The sequence below is a fragment of the Ranitomeya variabilis genome, chromosome 2 (assembly GCF_051348905.1).
Source record: "Ranitomeya variabilis isolate aRanVar5 chromosome 2, aRanVar5.hap1, whole genome shotgun sequence".
NCBI lineage: Eukaryota > Metazoa > Chordata > Amphibia > Anura > Dendrobatidae > Ranitomeya > Ranitomeya variabilis.
This window is the reverse complement of record NC_135233.1, coordinates 799,685,692-799,700,031: the sequence shown is the minus strand read 5'-3', so window position 1 is coordinate 799,700,031 and position 14,340 is coordinate 799,685,692. Positions and strand designations below refer to the sequence as shown.

At 42.6% G+C, this 14,340-nt stretch overlaps 1 protein-coding gene across 2 annotated transcripts in view; it reads right to left on the bottom strand.

Moving 5' to 3' along the window:
• Positions 1–6,716, bottom strand: part of LOC143809933 (cyclic GMP-AMP synthase-like) — a 77,776-nt gene extending 71,060 nt beyond the window's left edge. For both annotated transcript variants that reach the window (XM_077292884.1, XM_077292885.1), the window contains exon 1: positions 6,141–6,716. In XM_077292884.1, coding sequence (XP_077148999.1) covers positions 6,141–6,566 — 426 coding nt within the window. In that variant the 5' untranslated portion in view covers positions 6,567–6,716. The remainder of the gene's footprint in view (positions 1–6,140) is intronic.
• Positions 6,717–14,340: the final 7,624 nt, after the last annotated feature.

The following is a 14,340-nucleotide window of genomic DNA, read 5'->3' as shown; positions in this document are numbered from 1 at the left end:
CAAGATGACACAGAGCTGTTCTGTAGAAATCAATGGAGTGTGCGTGACTGGATCTCTGGACTCAGGGAGCCTGGTGACGCTGGTGAGCACCACACTCCCTGTCTATTTGATTCCCGGAAGGAAGATGGAAGTCCACTGCGTCACTAGGGATTATCCGGTGTCCAGGGTAATCATTGAGACGCCCACTATTATTGCCAGCCATGATGTACCTGTAGTCTCAGATTTGCCATACCCTGTTGTAATAGGCCAGGACTTTGAAAGGTTTTGGGACTTGTGGGAGGAAAGGGGAGTGTCTGATTGCTCAGAACGGACTCAGAATGACCCTAAGGGAGCCCCACTACAACAGGCGGCTGTAGTGATTCCGAGTAGTGTGATGTGTGAAAAGGAGATAGCGACACCTAAGGTAGATAATCCAGAGTTACGGGTGACTGGAAGAAAGTGTGGATTTGACACTTGTGTAAATGGGGAATTGCTGTTCCAGGATGACAGAGTGAGAGGGTGTGACTCCTATCCAGACTGTGACTTGAGCGCAAAGGGAAAAGTGTGCAGTAAGGAGGAGCCGAGTAAAAATCACAGATCTTCCTCTCGTCGCGGGGGACGGAAAAAGGCGGGACAGGTTACACCCTCTGAGAAGAAAGATGAAGAGGAAGAGACAGGGTCAGGTGCAGATAACGTTATTGTCCTTGATGAGGAGGTCACTTTATCTCTGACAAACCCTAGCACTGAGGTAGTTAGTGACAGGCTGGAGTTAGAACAGACCTGTAGTAGACCCACGTCTGCAATACCCGGAAAGAGTGAAGTGGCTCAGTATGAAGGCTCCAGAGTACCTGATGCTGAAGAGATGGAGAACTCTGAAGTTACCAAGAGCCCAGGAGAGACCATGGAGGTGGATGCAGAAACAGGTGGAACTCTGAAGAGGCAGAGTGTGGCTGAGCAAGAGACCCCGTCTGAAAGTTTAATTAAAGAACTGGTGGTGCGACATGTGCTAGCCAAAAGAGAGCCGGACCATGAGATAGAGCTGCTTAAAGAGACAGTCGAGCAAGAAAGGGTCCTGAGACTGGTGATTGAGCACAGAGTGGATGAGCTGGAGAAGGAAGTCTCTGAGCTCAGAGGTCACCTATCAGCATGTCAAACCGTGAATAGGGCCATATTGAAAGATGTGGGCGTGCTCAGAATGGCTCAAGAAAAGCATCAGCAGGAGCTTCTCCAGAGAGAGAAGGAACATCGCTGCCGGGCAGAGGAGTTGCCAATCCCCATCTTGGCGAAGGCTAAAGCAGAAGACAAGACTGAGGAAGAGTTTGTGCTAAAAGCGGAACAAGACAGACACCCGGTTGAAAGGTCAGAGGCAAAAAGGGAGCCGTCTGTCTATGAAGAGAGTGAGACCCCGCTCTTCAAGACCATGATTGATGTACCCGAAGAGGTGCAAGAAGCCTGTACCGGTGAAGGTGTGCATGAGGCCTTCAGAAAAGCAGTGGAAGCATGTAGTGTGCACTGGGCACCAGAGACTAAACAGTTGGTGGTACTGTCGACTATGGAAGTCACAGTGAAGCAGGTGGCTATCCTGAGGGATATGCACCTACACTGCCTCCGTACAAAACAGAGGATCATTTTGAAGAATGATGAAGCCGTTCAACGTTTGGAGCGTGAAAGGAAAGCTCTTAGTCGGCTGGGCTTAGTGGAAGACACAGTCCAAGTACCCAAAGTTCTGGTGGCGAAAGTCATTGGGAAACTTGGAAGAGTGATGCAGGAGATGGTGGATAAATCCGGTCTGAAGAGACTGAGGATACCGGCTGATGAAGAGGTCCAGGCCATGGGTGAAGATGGGATGGTTCCGTTCCTGGTTGTCGGATCCAGAGAGAGTCTTAGGAATATCCGCATGCTCCTGGAATATCGCATGGCATACCTAAGGGAGGTAGAACAGCTGAGACTTGAGAGACTACAAGTTAATAAACAGCTGCCAGAGAGGCGAAGAGGTGCTCTAAAGCCTGGAAGTCCTCAAGCTGAAGTCAACAGAGGATATAGACGTAAAGAGAAGAGCTGCTCTCCGAAGAAAGACAATAGGAGAGATCAACGACTAAGAGAGAACCGAAGGTGGTCAGATGGAAGAGCTAGAAATAGTGACTCCTCAGTTAGCTCAGGGCTCAGTGACTTAAGCGGGAGATCCTGTAGCGGACGAGATGACAAGGGGTCATCGTTATCAATGGATGTGACGGAAAGGGATGACCAATACCGACAAAAGGGTTCAATAACAGGCCCTGACTTAGACAGACGGTTTGACTGTCAGGGACGACTGAGAGGGGTCTCTAGTCGGTTTAGGATAAGTGCCAAGCCCCACGGCTTCAGGCAGAGGGGGGAGGTATGTAGCATGGCTAAAGGTTGTATAGTCGACGGGAGGTATGTATCACAGAGAAGGCTTGTCGCTGTGATGTAACCCGGAGTGTTTTCTGTAATGCACATAAAGCAATAAGGAAGTGTTTAAGTATATTTGGGTCCAGGTTACGGGTAGCTATGAGAGATGGGAGGGTCTGGCTACCCATATAACTCACCCCTGGGTAAGGGGCATAACCATGCCTATCTATGTTTGTTTCAGGACCTGTGGTGATGTCAGAACCACATGTCTAATCATGTGATGGGTTCCTGGGTGTGGTTTCAGGCTACATAATGGAGCTGTGTTTGGCTTATGGCAGTGAGTGTTTGGGAACCTGTGAGTGTGGACAGAGATCCCTGTGTCCAGGCAGGACACTACAGACAGGAGTCTGTGTGTGTGGAGGAGAAAGCCTCCACAGTGTGTTAAGGCTCCAGGACTGGGCCTGTGTGCCTACAGACCTGAGAGAGCGGAGCTCTTCTATGGACTTTTATGCTACGTCGGCCTGATGTACGGACTGTTTTCCTTTTTGTTGCTGCCTTGCTGGTTTATGGAGCAAATAAACCCACATGGACATTAAAGAGAATGTGCCTCCTGTTTCCTCGAACGCACCTGAGTGAGTGAACCCCTACTATATATATATTATTATTTGGTTTTAAAACAATCGGTACAGTTGTCTTTAACAATGCGACTTTAACATGAGCTTTTACATACAGAGAAGTGCTGTACGTAAAACCTCATGTTAAAATTGCATTGCATACGCATGTCATATGGATGTTCTGAGGAAAAATCACATGGAAATCGCATGACACTCGCATGACACTTGCATAGCACTCATCCGTTTTTTCTGCCTGGAAATCGGACCCTTTTTTTTCTCACAAATGAGTATGAGCCCTAAGGAGGATATCTGTGTTCAGAATTATTTGGCAACTATTAGTGTGCAGAATTATTATGTGACCAAATGAAAAACATACATTTGTAAACTCAATTGTTTAATTTAATCTGTTAAAGTGAGAAATAATAACAAAACAACTCAAAATGTACAAAAATACATTTAAAAAAAATATCAGTGACCAATGTAGTTACTCTCTTCTCAATAATAGTCATAAGTAGTGATGAGCGAGTATACTTGTTACTCGAGATTTCTTGAGCACGCTCGGGTGTGAGTATTTTTTAGTGCTCGGAGATTTAGTTTTTCTTGCTGCAGCTGAATGATTTACATCTGTTAGCCAGCATAAGTACATGTGGGAGTTGCCTGGTTTCTAGGGAATCCCCACATGTAATCAAGCTGACTAGTAGCTGCAAATCATTCAGCTGAGGTGAGGAAAACTAAATCTCCGAGCACTAAAAATACTCGGAGGTCACCCGAGCGTGCTCGGGAAATCTCGAGTAATGAGTATATTCGCTCATCACTAGTCATAAGCTTTCCATCCATGGAATCTGTTAGTTTCTTAATCTGTTGAAGTTTTTGGGCAGCACCAACAGCAGCCTCCCAGACACTGTTCACTGTTCACGTCTACAGAGCGCTGCAGAAAATAAGCCTCCTCTCTGTAGACATGACATCAGCAGAGGCTTCTGAATCCCATGCAGGAGCAGTCTGTGACTGCTCTGTGCCAGGGAAGAACGGCGCTGTACACAACAGGAAGGAAAGTAAGTTGCAATTACCTGCCTGTTACTGCTTAGGTACTTTTTTTTTAAATTTTTTATAAAGTCCGGGATATACCCTTTAAACATTTATGTGTGAATGAGGCCTAACAGACAGATGCAACATGAATGGCCACCCTGTTCTGTCTTTTTTTCCACATCATAAATACGTTCATGTAAATCAGACTAAAGTTGGACATGTCTCTGATTCTTTGTTTTGTTTTTTTTAAACCATTGATTGTGCAAATGCAGCCCTATGCTATAATATGCCCATGTGCCATCTGCTAAAAAATGGACAGCACATGTACAAGAAAATCAGACATATGAATTGGGCTTAAGGTAAACAGAAGATCACAACAATAACACGATAAACCTACTATTTGGCCACCACTAAACAATGTTCACAAGCAGAAATGGTTGCAATAGGCCCAGACATACATGAAGACTAATTTTAAAAGTCTGATTTACTGATGAATGCCATGCAACCATGAATTGTCCAGATGGATGGTGTAGTAGGTGGTTGGTGGATGGCCACCATGTATCAACAAGGCTGCGATGTCAGCATGGAAGTGTTGGAGTCATGTTTTGAGCTGGAATCAAAGGGAGAGAGCTGGTATGCCCCTTTAGGGTCCCTGAAGTTGGGAAAATGACCTGTGCAAAGTATATAGAGTTTCTGGCTGACCACTTACTTCCATGGTACAAAAACAACTGTGACATCCATAGCTAAGCCATCTTCATGCATGAAAATGCACCATCTCATGCTGCATAGAATACTTGTCCATCTTTGGCTGCTATTGGCATGAAAGGAGAGAAACTCATGGTGTGGCCACCAACATTCCCTGACGTTGACCTTATTGAAGACTTTTGGAGGATCCTCAAGCAAAAGATCATTGAGGGTGGGAGACAGTTCACATCAAAAGAGGAGTTCTGGGAGGCTATTCTGACATCCTGCAAATAAATTCAAGCAGAAACTATCCAAAAACTCACAAGTTCAATGGATGCAAGAATTGTGAAGGTGATATCAAAGAAGGGTTTCTATGTTAACTTGTAACTTAAGATGTTTTTGATTGAAAAAGCTTTTGATTTCAGTAAATGTGTCCCCTTAAGGCTGCAAATCCAACAAACGACCATTTTCAGTTCTTTACAACCTATAAAATGTTGGTAAACTCTGTTGCGCATAATAATTTGGAACAGTGCATTTTTAGTTATTTTTTTTTTAATATCATTGGGACTATACTGACTCCTTTTGCATTGACCAATTAGGAAAAATAGCATTTGCATAATAATTTGTAACGTGGTGTATATCTTAGCTGCAACAACAAATCACAAGATGCAGAGAGTTTACATTCATGGTCAAAAGGTTTGAGACTGACACAAATGTTGGTTTTAACAAAGTTTGCTGCTTCATTGTTTTTAGATCTTTTTTTCAGATGTTTCTGTGGTCATATAATTATAAGCATTTCAGAATTTTTTACACTTTTATTGACAAATACATGAAGTTTATGCAAAGACTCAGTATTTACAGTGTTGACCCTAGTTTTCAAGACTTCTCAATTCGTTCTGACATTCTGATTTCTAGAACAGGTGAGAAAATCTTCAACAGTAAATTACCAGGACTGCGGACTTGAAGTCTACATCACCTTTTTGCTGCCAATTTCACCTTTTGCAATGAAATGCAGGATATGAGCAGAAAATCCACTGTTATTTCTGCAACTATATCCACAGTTGTATTGACTGTTTCGCTGATTTTTTTCCATTGTGGAAAATCCGCATGAAATATGCAAAATAAGAACATACCCTTAGTGTGCATTCCCATATTTAGTTACAGAAATAACTGTTGACTGAAAATCAGCTCTATTCATTTAAATGAGATTGTTCCACATGAGTAGGATTGTCTCGGAGCATTCCGCAACAAAATCCTCAGCAAATGCGTATCATGTGTATCGACTTTTATACCAAGAAATTGGAAAAAATATCGTTTATTAAGATCACAACATAGCAAATTTAGTTTACCTAGCTATTGAAAAATTATATCACAAGCTATTTCTGCCTGAAAGATAAACTTCTACCAACCCACTGCAAACTGGATTCATATAATTTCCCAAGTCAGATATTAACATATTTGTCTTACCTTGACTCGTTCATAGTAGCTTCCAGTGGATATTTTCTTTATTTTCTCAAAAATAGATCCTTTGCGGTGTTTTCCAGATTCTAGTATTGCGCCTACAACCTTATTAACCTTATCTGCTGCAATTGAAATGTCATTTTTCCTCAATCTTAATTCAACAACTACATCTTTCAGTCTGCTAGGAGTTCTGGAATTCGCAATTTTCCCTATACTTCTTGTGACGTCTCCATTGTCAAAGTTTGCCATTTTCATTTTTTCTTCTTTACGAGTTTTACCATACACTCTCTTTTCTGAAACCAGTATTCCTTGGCGTTGTCCATTTTCCCATCTGTCATCAGTGGATTGATATTTTACATGGCTTAATTTTTGCTGTTCGAAGACAACAGCAATAACAAAAGCAAGAACAATCACAACAATAACCTCCAACATTTGTTATGTGCTATTCTCACAAGGGATGGGCAAAACTTTTCCTGCTTTTCATTTGTTTTGGATGTTAGACCTTCACCAAGCTTCCATTTCTCATGTGTGTCCACTAAATATTTCCTCTTCCTTTTTTGTAATCCATACGCCTCCTCCCATGCCACAGTGCTCACAAAGAAATGAAACTAATATCTATGTGAATTACAGGAACAGCTTGCGCATATTCATGTTGCAATCAAGCAGGTTCAGACACGAGCATGTACAGTAACTTTATACTGTGAATTACTTTAATTATTAAACAATGTACAATAGCTGTACATCAGAAAAAAATTGTTGTATGCAATTTTGTGATACTATACATAGTATCTTAACTTTTCCCCATTATTTGAGCCACACATTTGGCTATACATTTTCAATCTCCGTTTCTGCAGGTATATTTGCATTTCTAATATTATACACTGGTTGACTTATTTTGTCCACTTTGCTATTGCAGGCAAGATGCAACTTTTTATTTTATTTTTAACAAAAACAATCAATTTTTCCAACTTCATTCTTATTTCCTAATAGTAATCTAAATGTGGACTTAATCCTAAAATACAATCAGAGGGTCCACTTGTATGTTGGTCCCACATAGAAAATTAATCATATTAATCCCTTCAGCCCATAAAACTTTCACTTGCATACAGTCCCAGAAGAGTTGCACATCATCTGCCTCTTGAAATTCACACTTAACATGTCTTTATCTGGATATCTTTTTTTTTTTTTTTTTTAAACTTCAATGGGGTATAATGTACAGTAGTCTGTGAGCTATATATTACTGGGAATGAAAAACTTACTAGGTCATCAACATCCGGTGAATGGGATATTTACACCCAGTAAGCCCACCAATGAGCGGTTATCATTAGTGATGAGCGAGTGTGCTAGTTACTTGAGTTTTCCGAGCACGCTCGGGTGATCTCTGAGTATTTTGGGCGTGCTCGTACATTATGTTTGTGTCCCCGCAGCTGAATACATGTGGAGATTCCCTAACAAACAGGCAATCCCTGCATGTGTTCAGGTTGTCTAACAACTGCAAATCATGCAGCTGCGGGGACATAAACATAATCTACGAGCCCAAGATACTCGGAGAACACCCGAGCATGCTCAAAAAACTCGAGTAACGAGCACACTCACTCATCACTAGTTATCATCTACAGCAGCGCAGTTGTATGTAAGTGGAATACTACCACTCCTTCACATTGTTTCATGGCTACTTCTGGGTAATGCAGATTAGCTTCTAGTCAAATGAAGGATATGAATCAATATATTTGTAGAGGAAAAGCTGGTTAATACAGCTACCCTTGCCACTGGCTCATAACTCAATTTCCTTTTCCATGTTTTTAAAACTTGAGCCCTTCCTATACTGCCCTGTCTCATGACTGTGCCGTCTCCTCAAACCCCCCTGCATATTTGCACACTTTCACCCGTGCTGATCCCTCTATATACTACAGTCTCTATACTGCTCCCCAGAACACTTTTCTACCATATACTATCCCTTCTTCTATATTGCCTCCTCACATTCCAGATGCCCATTCTGTCTCATCCCACATTCTCTCTCTGCCCATCAGTGTGGAGACAGTTCATCTGAGAAATTAGCCCCCATCTGTACTGCCTCATCACACATTTCAACACCTCCTGCGCATACTGTCTCCTCACACATTCCCTGACTCACATGCCCTTACTGTTTCTTCACACATTCCCAGTCCCCCAGTCCCTATGTCCTTACTGCCTCCTCACATATTCCCAGCCCTCCTCCCATACTGTTTCCTCACACATTCCCAGTCCTCCTGCCCATATTGTCTTCTCATATATTCAACCCTCCCTCTCTTGCTCATACTGCCTCCTCACATATCTACCCTCCTCCCTCTTGCCCATACTGTCATCTCACATATTCCACCACCTTGCTGCTGAACACATCCTCTGTGGCACAGAAGTGATGTCAGCAGCATGATCAGCTGACTTGATCATGCTGCCGAAATCGCCCTGATCCAAAAGTGGCAGCAGTCAGGGCTTCAATTGTTAATACTCATATCACCTCCACTGCTCATTGTTCATGTACAATCTCCTTGGTGTCTTTTCTTAACTTCACTGCGGCCTGAAACCCTAGGCATTTTCACACTAGGCATGAGACATCCCTGCACCTGCATACAGTCCTTGGATTCTCTGCCAACCGTCGCAGCTTGCTGCATCTTCACGCTAAGCTAGGACTTCCTGCCATGACTAGGCCTGAGACATTTTGGGCCTATTCATGCCCAGAATTCAAAGCCTTACAGTGCACAATGTAACGTCACATCGCTCATCATGTCATCATGATGTTGCCATGACTTTACAATGCCCATGTGCAGCGATGTCACAGGCCTTTTTGTGCAGTCTAGGCTAAGATTTCTGGCTGTGACTTTGCCCGGTCTATCTCTAAGTATGCACGTTTTAAGGTTGCAGCAACATGCTCAGCAACCTTCCTACGCACACTCAAGTGTGGAACTTCTACCTGTGATTTCCTGGGCCTAATTGCAGCCAGAAGTTCCAGTTTAGCATAGAGATGCAGCCTGCAGCAGTAAGAAAAGATGATGAAGACCTATATTGGAGAGGAAGCAGCAGAGATGGCTGGAAAGCTCAGCGGTGAATTAAGTATAAGTTGTTTTTGTTTTGTTTTTTTTTAACCTCTTCTATGGTTCAGCAAAATGGCAACTAGACATCAGATCATTTTGTTGAATTTGCGAGGAGTGAATTACAAAAAATTAGCTTCCTGGAGTATAACGATTTTTTTGTAAAATGTGAGTACAGTTCAATTCTACTTGAGTAAATCCCCCAACTCTAGTTAGTGTAGGAGCAGATCGATGAGAGTGACTATGCTGGCCTAAGTACACCACTTAAAGCACCTACAATGAGCTTAAGAACTGGACATTATTACAATGAAAGAAGATATCTTGGTTAAATGAATCATATTTTTATTTTCATCATGTGGATGGTTTGATGTATGTGCGTCACTTACCTGAAGATGATGTGACACTAGAGTGCAAAGCAGCACGGTGGTTCAGTGGTTAGCACTGCAGCACTGGGGTTCTGGGTTCAAATCCCACCAAGGACAACATCTACAAGGAGTTTATATGTTCTCCCTGTTTTTGCGAGGGTTTCCTTCCACATTCTAAAAGACATACTGATAGGGAATTTAGATTGTGAGCCCCATCGGGGACAGCGATGATAATGTGTGCAAACTGCAAAGCGCTGCGGAATATGTTAGTGCTATATAAAAATAAAGATTATTAATATAAGAAAAATGCAAGCCAGTGGATTTACTGCGACTTTGGGTAATGTTTTTCTAGGAAATATTGAGTCTTGGCATTTATGTAATTTTGCACAATCCAGCTCAACATATTCAGGTTGGCGAATAGAGCAGCTCCTACATGTTCCCGTATGGGGCGTAATGATCTTCATCTCAGAGGGTGCGACCGCGGCCGTACCTGTGTGGGAGGTGGGCCTGCTGATGACAGAGCCCATTTCAGCTACATGTGTGTATAAAGACGCAAATTCAGCTGAAATGTATTGGAGCGCAAAAACCTGTTGTTTTCATGCACTGCAGTACATGATGAGGACATTATTACAGGAAGAAGCCCAGGAGAGAGGACATTATTAGAGAAAAGAGCCGGGATGGGGGACATTATTACAGAAAAGAGCCCAGATGGGTGACATTATTACATGGGAGGCAAACACGTATGCCTTTATAGGATCTAGAACGCTACAAGAACCCATACATCTGACCAACATACTGATGGGGGCCCAAGTTCAAATTATGTACCGGGGCTAATCGGACACTAGTTATGCCACTGTCCCCTCACCTCACCCGACCTCACTCAAATATCTCCTTATCATTGTCCAGTGTTTACAATAATGTTTGACACAGGTCAGGAAGTGAGGGACAAATTTAATATGGAATGGCCACTTAGTTCATTTGATCTAAATCTTTACATAATTCATTAACCTCAGAGCGAATATGAAGGTTAAAAGATTTAAAGGGAACATGTCAAGTCCCCCATGCCCTCCAACCTAGCAGCGTTCACTTATTTATCAGCAAATTCCCTGCCTAACAATCCCTGTATAATGATTTTCTGGCGATATAGAAGGGTTAATGTTTTTCCTCTCTCTGTTCTAGATTTTGTGTTTATATTACCCAGCCTCATAATCTGATATTCAACGATTTAAGGGTATTGATATAGAAGGGTTAATAGTTTGCCTTTAAGTGCCTTTTGCTTTTAATTGCTAGAATTACTAGAATCTGTTGACGCAGTAGTCTGATGGTCTCCTCTTCAAGGAGACTATACTTCTTATCATGTATGCTTTCAATAGTCAGCCACAACATGTTCTGGGTGATGGTGGGGGCTACATGAGTTACATTGAAATGCATTTGTTGTAAATGGTATAAAACATTGCCTTGGTTTTTGCTATATCAGATAAAAGTGACTTGCTCACAGGATATGTCTGAGGTGTCTTTTTGTCTCCAAGCGTGCTTGTAAAATGACGGGCGTAACCTCTTGATTTGGCCTCACTGGTGATCTGGCGTACTGACATTGGCTCAGAAGCAAACAGCTATGACAGTTTTGGCGCCCGAACGGGGTCCGTGGTAACCAGCCTATTCGGAATCCGTATGTGGGAGCTTCCTGGGAGATTGGACATGCAAAACACCAGCTGCAGCAAGGTGAGAAATTTTATTCTTACAATCTGTTTTGCACTTGCAGTCTCTCTTCTGGATCTCTCCATACCTCTGGGTAAAAGGCTGCGAACACGGTTCAAAGAATCCACATCACCAGTGAGTTTTGTGTTTTGTCTGTTTATGTCCGTATGAGAGTTGAATAATAGAGTTATAAGATGATAATTGTGATAATTGTTATCTGTATTATTTGTCAATATCCTAATTGGTTGTGTATTTGTTTAGTGTGTGTGTGTGTGTGTGTAATACAGAGCTGTGATAGGCTCTGTGCAGTGTTATTATTTTGGTCATTTTGGATTGGCAGTACATTATATGAAGCTGTATTTTGTATAAGGCCGTGGTTTTTGTTGTTTGGCCTTAAAGTGCTTTCAGAGTGTCAGTGGACACTGCTGCAGTTTTATTTATATAGAGTTGTGTTAATTCCAAAGTGCAAAATAGGCAGGCTGTGTGAACCTTGTATGTATGTCTATGAGAACCTCTGAATGACATGAGAGGTGAGTAAATAAGTATAAGGGATAAATAAATAAATAAATCCATCCCTGATTGATGAGGGGTTCCGTTAGGTGTGGTCCTGTGTATGTGACAGAATACATTATTCAACTCAATATGAGCTGAATTAGGTGGAGTGATTGAGATAAGAAGGTCCAGGATGAATGAGTTGTGGATTAGTAATGTACATTTAATTTACATCTGAGATTCAGTGAAACCTGTGTTATATATGGTTTGATATTGGATAGGTTTCTATATGTGTTTTGGCCGGACGTGGTCAGAATCAGCTTATTCAAGTTGTGCAGTGATCTGCCTGTATAGAGAAACTGTTTTTAATTCCGAGAGGATGAATGTTTTGTAGAGATTAAGTCTGAAAACTGCTGCATTCCGTTTCTGTGTGGAAGACACCAAGCTCTTATCTGTGTTTAATACCTGATGGGAGGGGTGAGTCGAACCCCTGCGTGAATTGCTTGTAATTTCTCCCCTCTGTGCTGTGGGCCAGAGGAGGGGGGGCACGTAGCTGCGTTCTAAGTTTCTCTGTCCTTGGTATTGTACAGTGTAAGATTTGAGTTTAAAGCAATAGTACTGTATGTATTGAAAAGTAAAAGAACTGTGCCTATTTTAGAGGAAATTTGTGTGATTGAAAGATTGGTAAAAAGATTCACCTGCTTCAAGTTGAGTGATTGATATATAGCAAATTGAGGATCAATGGAGGAGGTAGCCAACTGCACTGCTGATGTAGTAGGTGAGAGGCCTAACACATCTGGGCCTTCTTGCTACAGTCAGCTGGTTTTTGTTGTGGGTGAGAGGCAAGAAAAGCCTTCCCGCTCCATGGAGCTGAGCTGAAAGGTTAGAGGCCTAACACACCTGGGCCTTCCTTTTCTAGCCAGTTGATCTAACGGGTGAGAGGCAGTTTTTAGCCTTCCCGTTACATCCTTTAGGTCTACCGGGTGAGAGGCAAGAAAAGCCTTCCAGCTAAATCTTGACACTCGCTCTGACTTGTCACGTGTGGCCACCCGTAGATGGTAAGGCACACTAAAAAGGGCATTTGCAGAATAAAAGTGAGCTGTCTGAGGAATAAGTTGAAGCCATGGGCAACTTGTTCTGTGTGTGCAGTCAGTGCCCCAATGGGATCCGCTATACAGATTGAAAAAGGAAGCAGTGAAAGATGTGAAACCAATATTGAAAAAAAAGGCAAAAATGCCAGTGTGTGGATGTTTGGATGTACAAAAAGGCAGACAAGGGAAGAAAATAGCATGTGAATAAATGGCGACTGAGAGGGTGCGGCAGGACGGACGTAAGGTGTATTATGAATGTTTTGATGCTCAAAAGTCTGACTATGACTGACACATTACTGCTATGGTCATACCTTTGTATAACCAGAGACCCAGACAAGACAGATGAATTTCTAAACACTGTGGTCAGACAAACCCAGGCTGGAGAAATACTTGTATGAATCGTGCTGCAACCCGACCTAAGTGAATTGCACTGAATCCTGTCCAGACAAGATCACATGTAGTGACATAAGAAGCTGACACAGGATTGTGGTTGGTGGATAGTGGGGACATTAACTTTTGGGAGTAGGCTGACAGTAATCCTTTTGGGAAGGAGCTGTAGACCAGCATGTCATGTCACTCCCAACCGGTCATCTAGTCACCCCCACCACCAGAGAACCAACCACATCAGGTAGGGTAAAACAGATAAAGGAGTATTATCCCTGGAGGCGCTCTGACTAGCTAGCTATGCTAAAACAATTGGCTGACCCTGAGAACCAACCTTTTCCATTTTACAGACAAAGACAATATGATGGACGTATAAGTACACCTGGGCAGACCTAGAGAGTTAGTGAGCACAAAAGCAGGTGACGTACTAGGACACATAATTAAGACACATACAGATGTGGCAAAAGATCAAGCATGGGGCATGGATGATAAATCTGCACGGTCTGGGGAGACATACTGTGAATCACTAAAACAATGAGCGACAGTGAAACAATCAGAACAGTTTGTACTCCTGACTGACGTGACACAGCAAAAAGGAGAGAGTGTAGAGATGTACTTTTGACGGTTACAGCTGAAATGGGCAGACAAGGGGTACAGTCCCATAAACCCACTTGATGTTAAAATATTGGTAAATACATTCATTGACGGTATGACCAAAAGCTTACGAGGCGCAGTACAGACAGCCAGACCAGAATGGAGAAATGTAGATCCAAAAGACCTGAAGGTTCCTAAAGGAGGTGAACAAACTAGGACAATAACATGACGTGTCATGTATGCTGGAGTACAAGGAAAACAGTAGAGACGTAGTAAGGGACCTAAGGACTTAGAAACAGTAAAGTGCTGGAATTGTGGAGAAAATGGACACTCAGACCAATCTTCCACCTTCTTCACCTCCAGACTAGGAAACTGACAACCCAGTGACAAATGTGTGCCCTGTTCTTGTCCCCTCCAGACCTGGTCCTGCCTTGATGACCACCATACCAAGGCCGGGAGGGAAAGAGACAGAGTTCTTGATTGACACTGGGGCAGCCGGAACTGTGGAACACAA